General features: G+C 45.4%; 1 protein-coding gene across 1 annotated transcript; it reads left to right on the top strand.

Moving 5' to 3' along the window:
• The first annotated feature begins 2,039 nt into the window (after positions 1-2,039).
• On the top strand, positions 2,040-20,111 carry ACBD3 (acyl-CoA binding domain containing 3). Its single transcript, XM_054629843.2, has 8 exons — positions 2,040-2,329; positions 9,421-9,562; positions 10,586-10,726; positions 11,438-11,596; positions 12,990-13,164; positions 16,071-16,263; positions 16,914-17,198; positions 18,017-20,111. Exons 1-8 carry the CDS (start codon positions 2,071-2,073, stop codon positions 18,226-18,228), a joined length of 1,566 nt encoding a protein of 521 aa, XP_054485818.1. The 5' UTR covers positions 2,040-2,070; the 3' UTR covers positions 18,229-20,111.
• Positions 20,112-21,078: the final 967 nt, after the last annotated feature.

Genomic DNA, 21,078 nt, shown 5'->3' with positions numbered 1-21,078 from the left:
GACCTCTCCAGGAGTTTATGGTGCCCTTCGTGGAGTGGAGGAAGCTGCTCTGCTGGTGCCAGTAGAACTTCAGCTTCTCTTACTCTGAGGATGCATTTTAAGGGTAAAGAATTCCGTTTCTTAAAGCAGGAACTATGGATTAAAGTGCAGAATTGATCCCAGAAGAAGATATTTATGAAGTGCATATCCCTCAAGCCAAGAAGGAAACGTGTCAGACCAAAACTTTGAAAATGGAAATTTCAATAGAAATTACTTATAAATTAACTATTAAATGTTAAAGTGAAGTTGGCTATGATGCTTAAGTGACAGACCTGTAAGGCAGGATGCAGGCTTGTATGAGGAGATAAAATAATCTGTTCTGTTGTTAGACTGGTCTGTGAGGTAGCAACAAATAGTCAGTACAGAGAACTGTGTGCTCTGGAGAGCTCCAGCCCACAAAAGGGGATGGTGCAGCCTCATTTTGCAGCCTTTGGCAGGAAAAAACAAACTACACCGTGTTACATTTGATCCTCAATAAACCAAAATGCTAGTGAAGAGCCTTCAAAGGACTTCCAGTTAGTTGTAAAATTTATTTTGAACCTTAGGTGACTCATCATCCAAACCAAATTCTGCCCCATGTGTAGTAAACAGTGCCTTGAGTGGCATTGTCTCCCAAGAAATACTAACTGGAAAGGAAATAATTTAATTTAAAGCTTTACATTTCTTGTAAAGAAATGTATTTCATTGTCCCTTTCACCCAGAGGCTTCTAAGCACTTTCTAAGTGTGAAAACAGTATTTCTTCAACATTCCTGAGAGATCAACAGATGGATCCAAAGGCACTTTGAACAGCAGATAAACTAGGCAGTGTGACTACCTTCAGGGGATAACCCTAGAAGGGGGCACAGGCTTTGGGGAGATGGGTGAGACTCCCACCCCCCTGAGTTTCAGGAGGTGTGCAGTTGTCTTCTTTAGCATTGCCTTCATGAACCACCAGGCAGGGCTGTGCCACTTCCCAGGCGTGCAGCCTGAATCGTGCTTTGGCTGAGAAATGTGACCAAAAGCACTCCATGCTAACACAGTCTCTCTCAAAATCCTGCAAGCAAGATTGTGTGAGCAGGGAATAAACCTCTGCAGCCGTGCATGGCAGTGACTCTCAACCCTTGCACAGAACAGGATAATAGCATTATTGTAAGCAGTGTTTCACGGTCACAAGGGAGTGAGCTAATTGCAGACACAGCTCTTGGAGAAGTAATTGCCTTGTGCTCTTTTTCCCCTTCTCTGGCTCATTTCTTTCCTCTCCTGGGTGAGTGAGGCCTGAAGCATGATTTCTGAGAGGAGGACAAGAGGTCAGCGGCAGACCCTGCAGCACCTTCCAGCTGGACCAAAAGGCTTCTACAGAATCATAGAATTGTCAAGGTCGGAAGGGACCTTTGGAGATCACCAGCCCAACATCCTGCCAAAGCACCTGGAGCAGGTGGGGTTTGAATGTCTCCAGAGAGGGAGACTCCATCACCTCCCTGGGCAGCTGTTCCAGTGCTCTGCCAGCCTCAGTGCAAAAGGTTGAGATGGAACTTCTTGTGTTACAATTTACAGCGATTGCTCCACATCCTGTCACGGGCACCACCGAAAATCTCGGCGCTTTCAGATATTTTTATGCATTAATGACATTCCCTCTCAGTCTTGCCTCCTCCAGACTCAGCAGGCCCATCTCCCGCAGCCTCTCCTCAGGAGGGAGCTACGGCTGTGGACAAACCATCATCAAACACGCAGCGCAATCCCAGGAGCGCGGACAGGGCGCCCAGCGGCGGCTCCCCCAGACACTCACGGCCCCGGGATTGCCGGGGTGCGGCAGCCCAGCCCCGGAGCGGGCAGTGCCCCTGAGGGGAGCGGAGGGAAGGGAAGGGAAGGGGACGAGCCAGCCCCGTCCCCAGCCCGGTGCCTGCCGCGGCCCGGCTGCCGCGGGGCGGGCCGGGGCGGGGCCGCGGGCGGGCCCGGAAGATCCGGGTCGGAGGGGACGGGAAGTCGGGACGTGGCCGCCGCAGCGGAGCAGGAGGCGGAGGGCGGGTGGGAGGCGCCGGCGGCGGAGGAGGATGGCGGCGGTGCTGAGCTCGGACCGGCTCGAGGTCTCGGTGGACGGGCTGACGCTGAGCCCCAACGCCGAGGTGCCGCCCTGCGAAGCGCGGCCGGCGCCGGGCGAGCCGGCGGCGGGGCGGGGCCGAGCGGGCCCCGGCTCCACGGGCGCGGCGGAGGCCGGCGGCGAGGCGGCGGAGGAGGCGGCGCTGAGCCTGGAGCGGCGCTGGGGCTTCGCGCTGGAGGAGCTCTACGGGCTGGCGCTGCGCTTCTTCAAAGGTGAGCCCGGCCCGCACCGCCCCCCCCCCCCGGAACCGGGGCAGCTACCGGCACCGGGGAGTCCCGGGCGGCATCGCCCTGCGGGGTCAGGCCGAGCCCCGGGTGCCCCGAGAGCCGCGGGGGGCTCCGCAGGAGGGCTCGGTGTGCCGGGGCGAGCAGCGTGTCCCTGCCGGATTCCGGCCGTGAGCCGGGGCGGGAGCAGAGGCTGCCCCGGGCCGCGGTGTGGCACGGCCGGAGGTGGGTGTGCGGCAGCCCGCCTGAAACCGGAGCGATGGAGCTCCGGGCCGGTGCCACGGCAAGGGAAAGCTCTTGGAGGTGGGCGAGGAGCGCTCTCCGTGAGCGGTGACGTGCCCGCTGCCTGCCCGGATCGTGGCCGGAGGTGCTGTGCCCTCTCCTCAGCGTGCCAGCTCCAGGGCTGGCTGTGCTGCTCCAGGACCAGAGGACACAGCCTTGAGCTGTGCCACGGGAGGTTCAGGTTGGATACCACGAAGAATTTCTGCTCAAAAAGGGCGATTGGACATTGGAATGCGCTGCCCAGGAGGTGGTGGAGTCACCGTCCGTGGAGGTGTTTAAGGAAAGAGTGGATGTGGCACTCAGTGCCATGGTCTGATTGGCACAGTGGTGTTCGAGTCAGAAGTTGGACTCGATGGTGCCACAGGTCTTTTCCAGCCTAAGTGATTCTATGATTCTATGTGCCACCATGAGCCCAGCAGGCAGCTATGAAATACCCAGGGTGTAGACCTGGAGTGCTTTTGCTGGGATCCCCTGTAGCCAGGTTTGCTTCTGTGAGAAGATGGACTTACCTTGCCACACTCCTTTACTGTGGAGGGACAGGTGGACTGTGGGGTTTTGAGGGAAGAGCTGTGCTCACTACACTGAGCACATTTTGGGGGAAGAGCTGTGCTCACTACGCTGAGCACATTTTGGGGGAAGAGCTGTGCTCACTACGCTGAGCACATTTTGGGGGAAGAGCTGTGCTCACTACACTGAGCACATTTTGGGGGAAGAGCTGTGCTCACTACACTGAGCACATTTCAGCACTGTGTCACTCCTGTGGCTTCCAGGCAGACACTGCTTCAGGTGGAGCAGGGAGTGCAGCCTCACGCCTGCACTAGGGAAGCCAAGCTGTGCACTTGGAAAGGTCAGTCTTGTGGCAGTCAGTTGTGAGATGACCTCCCAGGGAAGCTGCCTCTTCTAAGGGCAAACACTTGCTGGCAGGTGGAAACACTGCTGGAAGGACAAAGCTCTCTTTCTTCACACTGGCACATCCTGCACCTGGTAGTTGTTAGGAGCATGTAAAGCTCTAAGCAGTTTTCTTAAGCCCTGGTCCTTTGACTCTGTTCTGATGCCCTTCCACAAAGTAGTTATTTTGTTAGCATGCTAATATACAGGGGTGTTATTTTTTTAAGCTGTAAAAAAACATGAGGGATCATAAGATCTTATATTTTTTTTCCCTCCTGTATCAGAGCTTATCAGGTTGTGGAAGCATTGTACTCAATGTCTTCTTTCTGTAAAAGAAGTTGCTTAAAAGAGTTCTGGTTGTGTTTAATGATGCAGAAAGAAATGTCTCTGCAGCACCAAATTCCTTGTCTTGGTCAGCCGTGGTCTTTTTCTATCTTGGGTTGAATATTCAATGGGAACCTGTTTTTACAGTGTGAGCTTGTGTTTACAGTGCAAAAGTTACATGTTGTGAGTGACTTTATCTATATTGTTGCTATGTAGCAATAACCTCTATCTATTATATCACGTTTTAACAGAATTTATGTTCTGGCTTTATCTCCTCTCTGATGATGAAGTCTGTGGGGTGTTACTTGTATGTAGGTTCCAGTTCCTTCCCTTGTGCTCTCTTAGCAATGATTTTTTTTGTTGTTGTTGCTGTTCTTTTTAATCAAAACTTAATACCAACTTATTTCAGCTTACTCTCGCTCCTTTTTTAACCTTCTGCAATTTCTTGTAACTCATGGTTGTGCTCATGAGATGATAATTTTCCCCATTCAATTGTGTTGTCATTCTTTCCAGTGAAAATCTTGTTTCTCTATTCTTGTGGCTGGAGTAACTCACACAAAGTCATTGCCCATCGTTTCATCTGTAGATTTTTTTTTTCCTTAAAGTGACATAACACAAAGATTTTTATTTATAGATCTGATGGGGAGCTACAGGAGCTTGCAATACTTGGGTTACTGATTCTGCCAGCTTGTTCTATATCTGCACAGCTCCAAAAATAAGTGGTCTCGTTTCCAAATTATTTTCATGCTCTCAGAACAACTGTGGGAGTGGGCACGCTTGGTTAGCAGCCCTGTGCATGCCAAGGAGCAAACAGGGATTCCTCCTGTGCTTCAAGAGAAAACAGATCTGTCTGAAGGGTGGCCCATCTCAATAGGTCAGTGCTGAGATCTTGTTCCTGACCATTCTTATAAAAACTATGCTGGTTGTTAAGCAGCTTTTTTTTCTGCTTCAGTGTTCAGCCTGAGTTGTCTGTAACTCTTGGGGTACCCTTGTCCAAGAGAAGTTGAATCTGATCAAAATACTTTGAGTTTGCTTTTTACAGTGACTGCTTATTACAGTGACTGCCAGTGGTGGCGTACTGCAGGTAACAGAGTTGCTGAGACAAGGCAGGGTGAGAGTGTGTATAAACAATGAGCAGAACACAACAGAAACTAGGCTAGGATATTAAAGAGGCTCAAAAGCTACTTTATTCTGTCTCTGATAAAGACAAATCTAAAGCAGATCTAAAATGCTTGACCCTGGGTCACTTCAGCTGTCAGGCCTTAGGCTGTGCAGGAGATGTGCACTATCTTTTTTCTTTTTTTTTTTTTTTTTAAGATTCATAATGGCTTGTGAAGAGAGCTTTTCAGAATAACAGAGGCAGAGAAAATAGATGGTAACAGCGTTCCAGTCCATTTTTCTGTGGGAAACAAGAGCCTTCTTTCCCTTCCTGCTCTGTTAAGCCTAGTGCAGGTCAAGCAGCATTTTGGCTGCCATTAAGAAGCAGCTCCACTGTGCTGGATCCAGTGTACAGTGGAGAACAGTCCTGTTACAGTCATTGTGCATTTCTTTGTCCCTAGGACTGCCTGTAATTGTGAGCCCTGGGGCATCTGGCACAGCAGAAGTGTCTCTGATGGCTTCCTCTGCTTGCTGGGCTGGTACGAGTTATGCCAGTGAAGGTAACCTGTTCAAGCTCTCTCCTGAAGCAGGAGAGGCTGGCTTGCATAGCTCTGCCAGCAAATCTCTCCCAGGATCAGCCTGGCTTTGTTGTTTTCCACATCCTGTCATTGAAATACCACTGCACCCAACCTTCAATATATGGCAGTCCCTGAAGTGTTCATGCACTGTCTAAAGTGATTTGCAGTGCAGCACATCTGAGCAGACAGTACACAAACCATATCATTTTGGTATCTAAAAGCTCTCCTGGAATGTTAAGTACTCTAATTTTCTTTGACTGCTCTAAGTTATTTCCTCTTATCCTAACAAGAATGCATCTTCAACCTCAGCAGAACATCTTTCTCAATTAATTGTTTGACCTCTTTTTTTTTGAGCACTAATTTGATGGTATGATTGTAATTCGTAAGTTAAGTAGGCCCTTGTTGTCAAGAATATGAAAAGCTCTATAATGTATCTACATTGGTGAAGTTGTGCTTTGATCATGTTTAATTGGAAGGGCCAGTCAGTAATTCTTCTGTTGAGGCAGGACACACTTTCAGGAGGGGAGGATTAGGAGTGTAAGAGTGAACTGGGCTCTGCAGGCAGCAGTTCAGTCCTCACACTTCTCAGTTTTGCTCTTAGCTCATTAAAACGTTGCAAATGAATAGAATTAACATACGGAACTTCTGCTTTTAAAAGCTGGGAGGTGAAAAATCACTCTTGACAAATTGTTTTCTAGCTGCTTCTGGATGACTCAATGCTATCCCAGTGGAATTAGGCATTTAGAGTGGGTGAAGGTGGAGTGGAAGGTGCTGCATGGTGTGCCATGTTTCTAATGCAGAAAAAAAAAATCTGAACTTCCAGAGCAGTAACAGTATCTTTCACAATGCAATCTCTTAAGCATATTTCTTAAACTCCTTTGTGTCTAAATTTGTGGGCTTTTATCAATCCATGTCAATAATACAGTGCCACACAGTGTCATAAACCCCTCACATTACTATTAACAGCTTCATCTTGCTGTTGTGCTTGAACACTGAGCATCTTCCTGGCCTTGCTGGGTCAGGGATCCCAGTGGCATAGGCAAGGGTGTGCAGCTGCTGTATCACTGCTGTGCATTTGGAATTTTCAGTGTGTTCCCTGGAGCTCTTTGATGTTCTTCCACTTCCCCCAGCTGTGTGAGGTGTGTGGGTAATGCCTGCTCTAATGGCGCCTTCACGGATGCTTGGATACATTTGGCACTTCTGCTTGTCTAGACACACTAATGCTCTTTTTGGCATATTTGACTCTGCAGATGAATTCAGGTCCTCTGGTTCAGTTAAACACCAGCAATTCCTGATCTTTGGGGTGGTTATACAGTGTGGTTTGTGCTGTAGAGTTCAACTGCAAAATAGTTAGTATGAAACTTAACTTCACTGTCTGACTGGCTGCAAGTGTTTTTCTGATAATTTGCTTCTGAGTACATTATCTACAAGTCACTGAAAGCTTGTCTTGTATTTTTCTCCTCTGTCTTTTCCCCCTCTCTTATTTAGCTTGTTTGTTGTTCTTCCCTTGGGTCACCATTCTTTGTAAATGTGGATTTTGTCTTCTCACAGTAATTAGGGCATGAGGTCTGACTTCTCTGTTCTGTGAAAATGCAGATGTGCTGTGCATTGCATGGGAAATGAAGGTTTTTTCACTCTAACTCTCCTCAGGAGTGAGTTCAAATACTGATGATGTTAACTGGCTTAGGTAGCAGTTTAGTACAGCAAACAGCTGTGTGTTTTGCCAGACAGATGTAGGCACACAGGTTGTGAAAAGTGAACTGTGCTGTAGGGTCCCCCTTGAGAATCATGCTTTGCTCAGAAGCCTGGCAGAATTTCAGTGCAGTACCTTTGTCAACTGACTTGCTTTGTAGCAGGATGCCCCAGGATATTAAGTATTATTTCAAAGTAGTGCTGTTTATTTGGGCTAATGGTTGTGCTGGTTGCCTAATAAGCAAATTCTGAGTTGAGTGTAAAGTGTGAAGAGTTGAGGAAAAGCCAAAGGGCTCTTTGGTAGGCCTGAGAGCAGGAGTTGAAAGCTCACCAGAATGTGGTGATTTGAATCCCTGAAGGATCACAGACTTGGGGTGGGAAGGGACTGCTGGGGATTGTCAGATTTAGCCCTCCTTTTCAGTTCAGGCTTCATGACACTTGAGTTTTGAACATCTTCAATCATGGAGGCTTAAAAACTTCTCAAGGCCATCAGTTCCAGTGCTCGAGCACTCTTCAGTTTAAAAAACAAAAAACAACAGCATTAAAGAAACCCCAACAACTTCAAGCAAACAAGCAAAACAAAACCCCATAAAAATGCTTAAGTGGCATTTCTTATACTTCAGTTTGCCTCTTGTCCTTTCATTTTATACACTGATTAAACTCTGCTTCAGTTTTTACATCCCCCCCTCTTTTCTACCCCACCAGATATTTTTGGAAGTAGATATTTCTGGGGAGAAATGCTTCTGTTTCTGAAACTGGCAGTTACATTTGCTGCAAGGCTGTGTGACACTGGGACAAGAGCAAATACTTGAAATTCTGCAACAGTGATGTGGACTTCTAGGAATGGATAATAAGTAATTAAATATTTGCCTTCCTAATCATTTGATTGTGGCTTCAAAATAAATGGCATGCATGTAGTAGTTCCTTTTGATGTTTCAGCTGAGTGAGTCCAGCAATGTACTGAACTTTGTCTGTCAAAAATAGAATGTCTTGCTGTGACCTGCAGGCACTTTCCCACTGGGATTGTTTCTGATTTCCAGAAGTGTTTGCTCTGAGTTTTTCAATGCTGTAGTAGGGGTATTTTCCTTCCTCTCTAGTCTTAAGATTCACTTCTTTTCCTGTTAATAACTGTTCACAAGTGCCAGCCAAGCAATTTTGCAGTATGTGTCAGCCTGAAATTTAGGTGTGGACTGTTCAGTTTGGGGCTTGCTCTGAAGGAGAGCTGGGAATGAGTGGCAGCTTTGTCCCCAGCCCCCAGTTACATGGAGAGCAGTGCAGCCATGGGAAGTGACTGTCTTTTACCTCTGGTAGCAGCTTCCTCATTGCTCCTTCCAAAAGGAGATGGTGCTTATTTATTTGTTTTCCTGTTTGAGAAAAATGTCTTTTTCTTAATGAGCAGTGTAGTTACACACAGCAATGCCTGTTTCTTTGATTTGTTTTGACAATTTCAATGTGTTGAGGTAAGTCCTAGCTGACTAATTCACATATAATTTTAAATCAATGCAACTATCTTCTTACCAGTAAAAGCATGGTGGGATCCAACTGGGAATGCTTCAGAGGATGTTCCTGTGGTGCCACTGGAACATTTTCAGGCTTATGTTGCCTTCTTATTGTCAGAGTTCACTGTATGTGTTGGAGCTGATGGAGTCAGCTGCAAGGCTTTTCATTGTGAGGGGCTGTTCCAGCTGCCTTGGCCAAGGAAAACTCTCCTTGACTCTTAATTTTTCCTCTCTGCAGCTCTCCTTGCCTTCAGCCTTGGTGGTTCTGCTTTCATCAATGTGAGGAGCATGAAAGGAGAGCAGTTTATAAAGCTAACATCACGTCTTTCTTTGTGGAAATCCTTCCTATGCACACCAGAGTAGACTTGGCAGACACGTTTGAATTCAGTTGAGGTTTTTAAATATTTTGGAGATCTAGATCCATATGGTGTGATGTTCAACAAATTAATGTAAATATCTATGTGATGACTGACTGTAGATAGTGGGATGCAAAGCACTCCACACTGAAGTTTTCATTAGCTGAAGTAGATGTGTTTCCTTCTGGACAGATCTATATTTTAAATAGAACTGACTTAATTTGCCTACCCTTTTGTGACTCGACTTTTTTTTCTCTTTTTTTATGATGGAAATCATGGTAATGGTTATGCAACATATTCATTCATATTCTGTGTTTAATTAATCACAGCAGTGAACATTTCTTTATTTTTTTTCCCTGCAGAAAAAGATGGCAAAGCCTTTCATCCAACATATGAAGAAAAGCTCAAACTGGTGGCACTGCACAAGCAGGTTCTGCTGGGACCTTACAACCCTGACACTTGCCCTGAAGTTGGATTCTTTGATGTGCTGGGGAATGATAGAAGGTAAAAGGGCTGGTGCTTTTGTTGGTCTTAACTCTGCTTTTCCTGTGAGGAGATCATCCAATTTCTACAAGTATGTGGGTTATGTTATCTCAAGTGGAAAGTGAAAGTGGCCTCTTCAAATACATGTAAGAAGTGTGAGTCACAGTTCAGTACAGGAACTAACAGAAGATTATTGGGATTTTTTTTTTTTCCAACCACACTAGAAGCTGCTGTGCTGACACTCCAGTTTCTCATAATGCATTAATGTGCAGGCCCATGTTTCATCCAAACTCCACACCGTGGCTACAGCATGCCAAGGCTTTTGCCAACGGTAGAAGCATTCATCACAGCTTGTCCTAACACCAAAGCTAATTTCTGTCGTCAGAAAATTAAAACCTGGTGCATTCAAACCCTGAGTAAATCTTTTATGAGACCTGGGGAGTCTCAGGTGTGTGTCTGGTGTTGCTTGCAGCTCAGGCTGCACTGCTCGTGTTCATTGTTGCTCTTTTGAGTGTTCTAGAGTGGAGGCAATGTGCAAGACAGCAGTGGCTTCTCTGAGGTGGATCCAGTGCACTGCTTTTGCACAAAAGGATGCAGCTTTTCTTGGAAAGAACAAGGCTGTTTCTTTCAACTATCTGAAGTGCTGTAATCAATAGTTGTTACCATCTTTGTTCATTCAGGAAAATGCATACTTTTTTTTTCTACAAACTAGAATGGAAGGAGATTGAAAAACTACTTCAGGTTCACTTGTAGCTGGGAAGTTTTTGGACATAGCTCAGAATTTCAAGTAGGGTTGATGGGATGTATGAAATTTCATGTAAGAGCTGAGTTATGTCTATTTGAAAGACAGAAGAAAAGAGAACATTGTGCAGGGAGAAGAGAACAGTTTACTGTCTTTGGGAAGAAGTTGTTGGTTCTCTGAAATTGCAAATGATAATGTTTGGTTCCTGGTCTTCCAACTTTTTTTATTTGCTGGGTTGTCAGTGCTCACTACTGGCTTAAAAAGAGTTGAGTCTGTTATTTCAGCTGAATTCTCTCTCTCAGGAAGGAATGGGCTGCCCTTGGAAACATGTCAAAGCAAAAAGCTATGACAGAATTTGTCAAGCTCCTACATAGGTGCTGCCACTTGTTCTCAACGTATGTCACTTCCCACAAGATAGAGAAAGAAGAGCAAGAAAAGAAAAGGTAACATTTGGGTGCTTTTGGAATTGGCAGCTATGCAGTGTGTAACTCTTGGCCTGCAGACAGTATCACAGCTAGCTGAGGTTGGAGTTGTCTTGGGAAGGGAAATGCTTGAAATGTAGGTGGCTGTGGTACCATTTGATCTCTTTAAGCCTTTTTACTTTGCCAGTAATGGGTGTTTTTTTTGGGAGTTTTAAGAATTTTGTTTATACTGTCATCTGCTTAAGAAGAAATGCTTCACAAAATGTCCCAATATGTCTGTGGACTAAATATACAGAGAATATTAAATTGTCAGTTTTAAACTTCTCTTCTAATATGGGTTAGCAGCTTGATAAAGGCTGCCTTATTATTGCTACTATTAAACCATAGTATCCACATAATTATTGAACATGTGTGAATGCTTGAAAAATGTGTTTAAAGCTTCCAGGCAATTTTTTCTGCCATACAGGTGGCATAGTAACAGGTTAGCATGAATATCAAATTGTAGCACAGGATTTACCTTTGTCATGCTGCTGAGAGCAATAAAACTGCAATAATCTGATTTTTTGTGTGTGTGTGTCCAATAAGACACTTCTCCAGGCCAGTTTAAGTATGAGGAGATGGTACCAGACAAAAAGCCTCAAGTGGGCAGGCAGAAGGTTACAGCATGTTGAAAATAACTCATCCTAGGATTGTGGGAGTGCTGGAATGGCTCATTGAGTGTGGCTGTTGCAGGAGAGAAGAGGAAGAGCGGAGGCGGCGTGAGGAGGAGGAGCGGGAGCGGTTACAAAAGGAGGAAGAAAAACGGAGGAGGGAAGAGGAGGAGAGACTGAGGAGGGAAGAGGAGGAGAGGAGGAGAATAGAGGAGGAACGGCTTCGGATGGAGCAGCAGAAGTGAGTACTGCAAACAACACTTAAAAGAAAATAGCTGCCTTGCATTTGAGACAATTGGAATATACAGTTCTAATTATGTTTCATTGTTCCCATCACATCCAGATGCTGGAAACACAGATCTGGCTTTGCACATGTAATATTTAAGAGAATGGTAAAGCTGTTCCACATCAGTCAGCAATTATTTTCCACCATAAAAATGTCTTTGCAGGGGGTGTCTCTGAAGTAGATCCAATGCTCACTGTGTAGTGGGTTTGAGAAGGGAGCAAATAATTCAACCACAAGTTTTGCTGCTTGTTTAACGTGGTGAGAGCCAGAGGAGTGTAAGAGACAGACATAAATTTATATATACAATAGAAAGTGTTGCACAGTGCTAAGTAACAAGTGTGGTATGCCTTGAAGTTGAGAGGGTTTTTCACATGAATGGGAGTTGTGTATTAAGTGGTCATAGCAGGTTACAGAGATAAAGAGTTTAGACAGAAAATGAATGTGTGTACCAAGTGTATCTAAACTGGTCATAGTTTGCTGAAAAGCAGTAAATCCTGCTCCTTGGGATATTAGACCAGTCTAATACTGGTGCTTTAGAACATGGTTTTTGGGGATGGAAGAAGAGTGAGAAGGAAAGAATTTTTCTTGCAGGTGTGTGATGCTTCTTCCTTCCTCTGAAACACTGATAGCTGGTCACTGATGGATGTAACATCAGACAGGCCTTTGACCTGTCTTGTCATTTTGCCATAGGATTTCTGTTAGTTCTTTGGAGAGAGGAGAAAACCAGCCTGTGTATATGTAGCCCATGTGTTCCTCCTGAAGTTTCAGCAGTTGAGTTTATTGGAGATGCAGATGCCCCATCTGGCAGCATTTTTTGATGTTCTTCCTGAATTAATCCACTGTCAGTCATGTTTTTTGTGTTTGTTTGCATACTGACCAGGAAAACTAAGATAGCAATGTGGTGTGTTTTTCTTAGATTCACCAAAAAGCATTGGTGAAGCAGGTTTGTTCCTACCAATATTTTTAGGAGGTCTGCTGGAAGGATGGTTTCTGCAAAAAGCATATGTGGATTTTTCCAACTGGCTTGTTAGATAAATTTAGTCATGAGGCTTTTGTGTAGCACTACCTCTTTATCAGACTGCAGATTGAAATTATGGTTGTTTTAACATTGGATGTTTCCAAACAATGGGTAAACAACGTTGCTTCCTTCTTAATGTTCTCAGTGTATTTTTAGGCAAAGCTCACACGTCTGCCTTAGCGCTCTGGGTTCCGGTCCATTACGCAGATTCATTTTAATTGGGTTTTGCAGGATGGCATGAAGAGCTGTAAGTGGCCTCAGAGGCAGCTCATGCAGGGCTTTCCCAGTGCCTGGGCTGTGGCTGAGGTGTGTGCTGTGTGTGCTGTGCAGGCAGCAGATCATGGCAGCGCTGAACTCGCAGACGGCCGTGCAGTTCCAGCAGTACGCGGCACAGCAGTACCCCGGCAACTTCGAGCAGCAGCAGCTCCTCATCCGCCAGCTCCAGGAGCAGCACTACCAGCAGTACATGCAGCAGCTCTACCAGGTGCAGCTGGCACAGCAGCAGGTATGGCTGGGCAGCCTGGGAAATGTGTCCCTGGGGAGCGTGGGCTCTGTGTCCCTGGGGAGCGTGGGCTCTGTGTCCCTGGGGAGTGTGGGCTCTGTGTCCCTGGGGAGCGTGGGCTCTGTGTCCTGGGAACCTGGGCTCTGTGTCCCTGGGGAACGTGGGCTCTGTGTCTCCCAGGCTGTCACTGAGAATCTGGGCTTTGTGTCACTGGGGAAGGGAACCTGGGCTCTGTCACCCAGGCTGTCACTGGGGAACCTGGGCTCTGTGTCACTGGGGAAGGTGGGCTCTGTGTCCCAGGCTGTCACTGGGAAATCTGGGCTCTGTGTCACTGGGGAAGGTGGGCTCTGTCACTGGGGAGCCTGGGCTCTGTGTCCCAGGCTGTCACTGGGGAACCTGGGCTTTGTTTCACTGGAGAGCCTGGGCTCTGTGTCACTGGGGAATGTGGGCTCTGTGTCCCAGGCTGTCACTGGGGAATCTGGGCTCTGTGTCCCAGGCTGTCACTGGGGAACCTGGGCTTTGTGTCACTGGGAATTGTGGGCTCTGTGTCCCAGGCTGTCACTGGGATACATTAACTTGTCTGCTGTTATCTCCTTGGAAAGATAATTGCCACAGGGAGAGCTACCCTGCTAGTGACTAATGCTGCTTCAGAGTCAAACACCAAAGCCCCTTTATTTGTTTCATCTTTTGGAGCAGTTTTCTGAAGCAGCTGTTAATTAAGAGAACACTAAGCATTCTTCACTAATGACTTGGTTCAATATAATTATTAGAGATGAAATGTGAGCTGCTCTGCTGCACTGTTGGTGATGTGTGTGTGTAATTTAATGACACACCAGTGCCTCTGAGCATGAACAGATATTGTATTTGCAAGGAATGCCCCAACAAAGGCAGGAATGATGCATTTGACTCTGTGTATTTAGGAAGTTAATTTATTACTTTATAATACTATATTTTATAAAGGAATACTATACTATACTAAAGAATACAAAAAAATACTTACTGAATGCTAAAAAGATAATAAAAACTTGTAACTCTTTTTAGAATCCTAACACAGCTTAGTACTAATTACTAACAGTTAATAACTAATAATAACTAATAACTTACAGTTAATACTTACAGTACTAATAACTTAGTTAATGAGTTAAAACAACTCACACTTACAACTAATTAAACAATTACCTGTAAACAAACAATTTCTAAACACATTTTACACATGAACACAACACAAAAGAAGCAAATGAGATAATAATTGTTGGGGTTTTTTTCCTCTAAAGCTTCTCAGCTTCCCAAGAGAAAAATCCTAAACAAAAAATTAGTTTTTAAAAAATATAAATACCACAAACAGCCCTCTTCAGGTGACTCTCCTGAAGATCAGTGCTTATGCAGCACTGTAGCATCACTGCTGGCTTGGAGGTTGCTTCTCCCTGCCAGCCTGAGCACGGCTGACTTCTCTCTCCTACTGCTCCTCCTGCCTGACTTCATCACACACTAATTCCTGCTGAAGTTGCTTGCCTGCAAAAAGCTGCTGATGATTTGGGTGGGAGGACAGGCTGTAGCTGCCAGCCTGAGCTCTGTACTTGAGCTAAAGACCTACAGTTCAGTAAGTGATTTAGGTAGTTTGTATTTTGTGGAGGCTGATGCTCTCAGTAAAGACATGTCCATGGCAGGGAGCTGTGTGAAGCTCATGAAGTTCAGCAATGCCCCTCATCCCAGGAAGGGTTCATGGCCAGGTCTGATGGAGCTTTGAGCATCCTGGGCTAGTGGAAGGTGTCCATTCCCATGGCAGGGGTGTGGAACTGGGTGATCTTTATAACTCCCTTCTAAGCCAAACCACGACTGGATGGAGCTGAGGTGGTGTAGGACAGTCAGAGACTTTCTGCCCTGTTATAATTACTCTTTGGGCTTCCCTCATGTAGCTTCTGTAACACTTCTGAGGAATACTTTATTTGGATGCCTGTGAGTCAGGTGCACTGGGATCTGTTAGTGCAGTTAGGAAGTGCTGTTCTGCTTACACATCAGCTTCTGATGCAATAATCTTGGAAAGGCTCTCTGCAATAGCAATGTAGAAAAGTTCACACCACCTTTCTCTCAGTGCACAAAACTGCTGTACTAGACAGTGAAATCTGGACAGCATCTGTGCAATTGCTTAAATTTGAAATCTTAACTGATATTTTTTCTATATTGTCTTCATATTCCTGCAGGATACCTATATTCCATTTGCTCATCAAAATCTTGTCATGATTAGGTTATCCTTTAAAGTGGCACGGTCACTTATATCTTTTCCCTGTCCCAAAAAAAATAAGCCTGTGTTGTCTCTCTGAGCAGGTAACAAGGGACAGGGAAGTTGCTCAAATAGAGTTCTCTGTTTGATTCATAAATTGGCAAGTAGCTAATAGACCTTCAATAGTCATCTCTTTTTAGACCTGGATGAGCTCAGGCTGGATGGAACCCTTCCAGCCAGCAAAAAACCAAACCAAACAACAAAAAACAAAAACAAAAACAAAAAAAAAAAAACAAAAAAAAAAAAACAAAACAAAACAAAACAAAAAAAAAAAACAAAAAAAAAAAACACCAAAAAAACCAGCAAACAAGTCACACTTCCAACTTTGATAGAAATGTTACAGCAATGAAAAGCTTCCATAGTTAAGTGAAAAACATCCATAGTTAAGTGCAAGAGTTTGTGTGTACCATAATTCATTTGAAAGTTGAATTTTGTTTTGTTCAGGTTGTATCCACCAGCCTAGAACCAAGTGACTTCCCATCCCTTGGGACTGAGCAGATGTAACTGGTTAATGTGTGCTGCTTTTGGGTCAAAGGGTTAAATTGTCTTTATACCTTCTGCTGGAAGGTATAAAACTGGCATCTTGGGAGGGTTTGGTTGTACTTGACTTAAATTCCTGTTGTTTTAGGCAGCTTTACAGAAGCAGCAGGATGCAGTGGTGGCAGCAACAGGGACACCCCTGACTACTGCATCAAAGGTGAACAGCCCTGCCCCAGGGGACACCCCATCCATCAATGGGCAGGCCAGTGCACATGCAGACAGCCCTGAAAAGGAGTTGGATCCAGAGGTTTTGGAAGAAGCACTGGAGAATGGACCAAAAGGTGGGACTAGCTGAATTTCTTACTTAAAAATAAATAGCAAAAGCCTTTCTTAGGGTTCAGGTGTCTTAAGTAGGGTTACTGTGGTTCTTTGTTTGGCTTCATTTGCCTGTGGAAAAGCTGGGTTTGATTCCTGGGGCTGCTGTCTCTGATGGGAGGATAATATTGCATAGGCAGAGCTCAGCTTTGGGAGGGGTGGGAAAGAGGAGGCAGCAAAAGCATTTCAGCAAAGTTGATGGGATCCAGAACCTCCTGTCACTCTAGACTTGAAGGAAAGGGGCATAAAAGTTCTAGCACAAAGCTGTTCTGGGCAGAAATATGCTGTTTCATTTGAAGTGGGTCAGAGCTGTTTAAAGATCTTCTAGTAAAGGATTCTGTGCAGTATAACCTGTCACCTGTAGCAGTACTTTTACCTTCTGAGGCTTTTGTGCATAGGCTTTAAATGTGCTGGATGGGTGAATTGGTAGCATTTAGTTTGCACTGGTTCATGCATCCTTTCAGAGCTGAAACTTACCTTCTTCTGTTGGAAAAAAATCTCCTGGAAGCAACTTTAATGCTTGGGGCCCTCAAGTGCTAACAAGGCACACACTTAAGGATGCAGCATAAATAACTGCAACAAAGCCTAACTGGAGTATTTCCTGCCCTGTCTCCAGACTCTGTCCCAGTGATTGCTGCCCCATCCATGTGGACACGACCCCAGATCAAAGACTTCAAGGAGAAAATCCGTCAGGATGCAGACTCTGTGATCACAGTGGGCCGAGGAGAAGTGGTCACAGTCAGAGTCCCAACTCATGAGGAGGGGTCCTACCTCTTTTGGGAGTTTGCTACAGACAATTATGACATTGGTTTTGGGGTGTATTTTGAATGGACAGACTCCCCTAATACTGCAGTCAGTGTGCATGTCAGCGAGTCCAGTGATGATGAGGAGGAAGAGGAAGGTAAGCGTGCTAATGTCTGTAAACTGTCGGGCTTTGCTGTGAGGGAAACCCCCAGTGATGGTCTTGTGGAATCTCCTGCTTTCCCTGGCTTCCATCTGGCTGCAGTCATGATTTCAATTTTAAACAGCAGCTGCAGTTCTGCAGTAACTTCAGTCCCCTCCTTGGGTCACAGACCCAAAGCAGCTGAGGCTGGGGAAATCCTTTTCCTGAGTCAGCTCCTCAGTAAACTGAAAGCCATGGTGTGACAGAGCTCAGTGGATCTGCACTCTGAAACCTTGGGAACAATCCTGTCCTGCTGTTCAAGAGGTGTTTCTAGGGAGGAAGTTTCCTTGAGGAAAAACAGCAAAACAGCCTCCTGCCAGTGGCTGAGACACAGGTCACAGCCTTTGCCTGTGGAGGAGTCCAGCATACCATCACAAAAATGTTTTGAAATGAGCATGTGATTGCTTGGAAGGAGCTGCCCTGACCTAGGAAGCAGTGGCTTTTTGGGAGTCACTACCAAGTAATGGCACATCAGTGGTGGGGTGATTATGGTACTGAAAACTGGAGTTTGGCATCTCCACAAACTGACCTGGCTGGGCTGGGGAGATGGGTGTGGGGAGTTTTAATATCAAATTGCTAAAATCATGATAAAGTGACCATGCTTGTTGTTCCTCCTGCTTCTGGGTGCTTCAGCCCCAGCCCTGGTATGAATCCCTGTGACTCCTCTCATTCCTGAACTGACAAAGAGGGCTCTGTCCCCTAGAGATTAGGCTGACTTGCCTTCATAAAGCATCCACCCATGTTCACTGACACCTCTTTTTTTTTTTCCCTTGCAGAAAATACCAGCAGTGAAGAAAAAGCCAAAAAGAATGCCAACAAGCCTCAGCTAGATGAAATAGTGCCTGTGTACAGACGAGACTGTCACGAAGAAGTGTATGCTGGCAGCCACCAGTACCCAGGGAGAGGAGTTTATCTTCTTAAATTTGACAACTCCTACTCTCTATGGAGGTCAAAAACAGTTTACTACAGAGTTTATTATACTAGATAAAGGTGTGGCTGTGTCTGAGGCTGGGCTGTGCAGAAGATGTCATTTTATTTGGAATTTTCTTCAAGCATAATGGATCCTTTTGAGTCTGTGTTTCATCCTGTCTGTATCTGTATGGTTTGTGTGAACTTTTAACAAGTAGACACTGGGATCTTCCTGCTCCATGACACTAATGCATATTGCATTGGGCTTAACACAGGATCTCCCTAACCTTTTTGGGGATTGGAGCCGTTGGCTCCAGTGCTGAGGTCACATCCATTGCACTTGTTAAAGCCTCATGAAAAAGGGGGAGGGAGGTGCTGGCTCACTGGCTGGGTGATCTGATGTTTCCAGGTCTGGATGCCTTGAATAACTCGTTGATGGTTAATTTAAAGGTCCCATCAGTAACTGGTAGATTTGGATGCAGTTTGCTGTGTAGCAAGTTTCTCTTAACTGTAATTGAATGTCAGATTTTTTACACCATTAAAACTTGAAACTTTGAGTTTATGCAGTTTAGAAACAAGTTGTCTCACTTCTGTCCTCATCAAAGAAGCAACATTCAGTTCCTTAAAGCAGTGTAGCGTGTAAGGCAAGGATGAACAACGTCCTGAAAGTACAGCAAACAACCTCTTCTGAAGGCATAAGCTGAATGATGTTCAAAAGTATGTGTAACAAGAAGAACCTTCATCTCTGCCCCACTGATAACCCTAGAATAAAAGTCATATTTTGAGGCAGTTAACTTTGAACAGGACACAGACTGCTCCTGAGTTTAATGGGGTTTTTAATGGGGTAGACTAAAAAAACTACAAGGCTACCAACTTGAAAGCAGTTTTGTAATACAAAATACATGTTGTGCACCTGGAAAGCAGTCAGTCACTTTGACAGAGTATAGGAGTAAACGTTGCACTAATGATGGAAATCACTGCCACTCCTTTTTCGTCTGAACTGCTGATAGTGGGGTGCAAACTTTCTGCTTTAATTGGTAGCTGTGGGCAGAAAGGCCAGGTGCACATACAGATCCTTAAGGTAGCTTTAACCTCAGTTTCACTTGGTTTGGTTGGGGCATTTGGTATTTCCTAAAGTGAAAAAGCAGTGCAGGTATCCCTTGGCTTGAGGCTGCAGTAAGAATCCTCTCCCCAGAGCCCAGGGGTGCCTGTTGCAATAATAATTTGTGCAAGTGCTCTCTGCATGGGTGATGCACTTTGTTACTGGAGGGAAATGGTTGCTTTGGGTCTCAGACCAGCTCTTGCAGTCAGGCTCCCACTGATCAGCTGCAGCATGAGCAGTTCCATGGCAAATGATGCTGGGCTGGCAGGGTTTGTGTGAACGGTCACTTTGTACATACATGATACTTTCCTTTGCTCATACCAACCACGGAGAGACTTCTCCTAGAGTGCTTCACTTGTCATCTTGCTTTTTGGGTCAGCAACACCTTACCAGCTTACAGCTAGTTAGTGCTGCTTTATCCAAAAACACTGTACAATGTTCTGCTCTTGTGTACATACAGTATATAAACCATGAATTTAGAAAGTACCTTGCTTTTAAAGAAAACTGTATTTAATGTAAAAAAAAAAAAAAAAGAAAAAAACAACAACAAAAAAAAAACCTTTTAAAAAGGCAGGCACTAATATATTTCTTCTGGTCTTCAAATTACTTTTTTTTTGTTTTTTTTTTTTTTTTTTGTCCATACAAAAATGTTACAACTTCTTCCTTTAAGAATATCTGTTCTTGGGAGCGGTGTTTGTTGCTTTAAATGGCAGCACTTACTGTCATGTGTTGGATGCTAGAACTTCTACATTTTCAGACTTTTTTTTTATTGCCTCTGGCTGTTGATAGTACAGTACAAGTGCGATTTCAAGATACCTTGAGATAGTATTTAATCCTAATTAAAAGACATTTATCTGTAATGCTGTTGGCTTTTTATTAATTTGCAAACCTTGGAATTGCTGTGGATGGCTCTGGAGCTGAGAGAAGCTTGTCATCATCTCTCCCATGTCCAGAGGTGCAGCACCCTGCTCACCCTGTGGTCAGAGGCTCTGCCCAGGAATGTCTCTGGCTCCCTGCATGGGGCCCTCTGTCAGTACTGGGAGAGCCCAGCCTGAGCTGCAGGGTCTCTTTGGGTTTTCAGGGGTAGCAGAAGGGGTTGGATGTGGGCAGCTGAAACCTGTAAGCTCTCTCCTCCAAAAGAGTCCTGCAGTCCCTCAGCTGGAGGGCAGGACAGGACCATGCACAGTTTAGAGTGAACAAGAAGAAAAGCAAGGAGCTAGAGGCAAAAAGGCAAGTTATGCTGAGGTTTGTGTCAGTCACTTTTTACTGCTTAGCTGCTGCTGCTGGTGAGCAGCTTATCCTGGAGCTGAGGCCAGGATGTGCCCTAATTTGGTCCCTGTTCACCTGGGGAGCAGAATTCTCTTCAGAGAGAGAGCAAAGCAAGTGCTGTGCTATGAGAAGCAAGATGCTGAGAAGTTCAGTGTGCCACAGTCTGGGTATGCTGCACGCTAATTTCACACAAAATGTGCAAGCGTGTTGAAAACCAAAGCAATTACAGCAGCAAGCCTGCCCCAGCTGAGCCTATTTTACCTGTCCTGCATGTATAAATTCCCCTTTCCCCAGTTGGAAGGGAAGCACTGTGCTCCTCACAGCTCTCTTTGGGCAGCTCCCTTGCACAGGAGTTTCTGCAAACACTTTGTGTGATGAGCAGAGTCACTGGCAGTGGCACCAGGTGCCACAGCATCACCAGCTTGACACAGCTCAGCTCTGAATACACTGGTCCTTTGAGAAAAGCTAATCCCAGGCAGAAAACAGTGTTAGAACAGGTTCTTGGAGGCACTTTGGTAAGAGCCAGCAAGGCAGGGTCTTCCTTGGCTCTGCTCTCCC

The sequence above is a fragment of the Agelaius phoeniceus genome, chromosome 3 (genome assembly GCF_051311805.1).
Source record: "Agelaius phoeniceus isolate bAgePho1 chromosome 3, bAgePho1.hap1, whole genome shotgun sequence".
In the NCBI taxonomy this organism is placed as follows: domain Eukaryota; kingdom Metazoa; phylum Chordata; class Aves; order Passeriformes; family Icteridae; genus Agelaius; species Agelaius phoeniceus.
The sequence above is the reverse complement of the archived record's forward strand: the minus strand, read 5'-3'. Positions and strand labels throughout refer to the sequence as shown.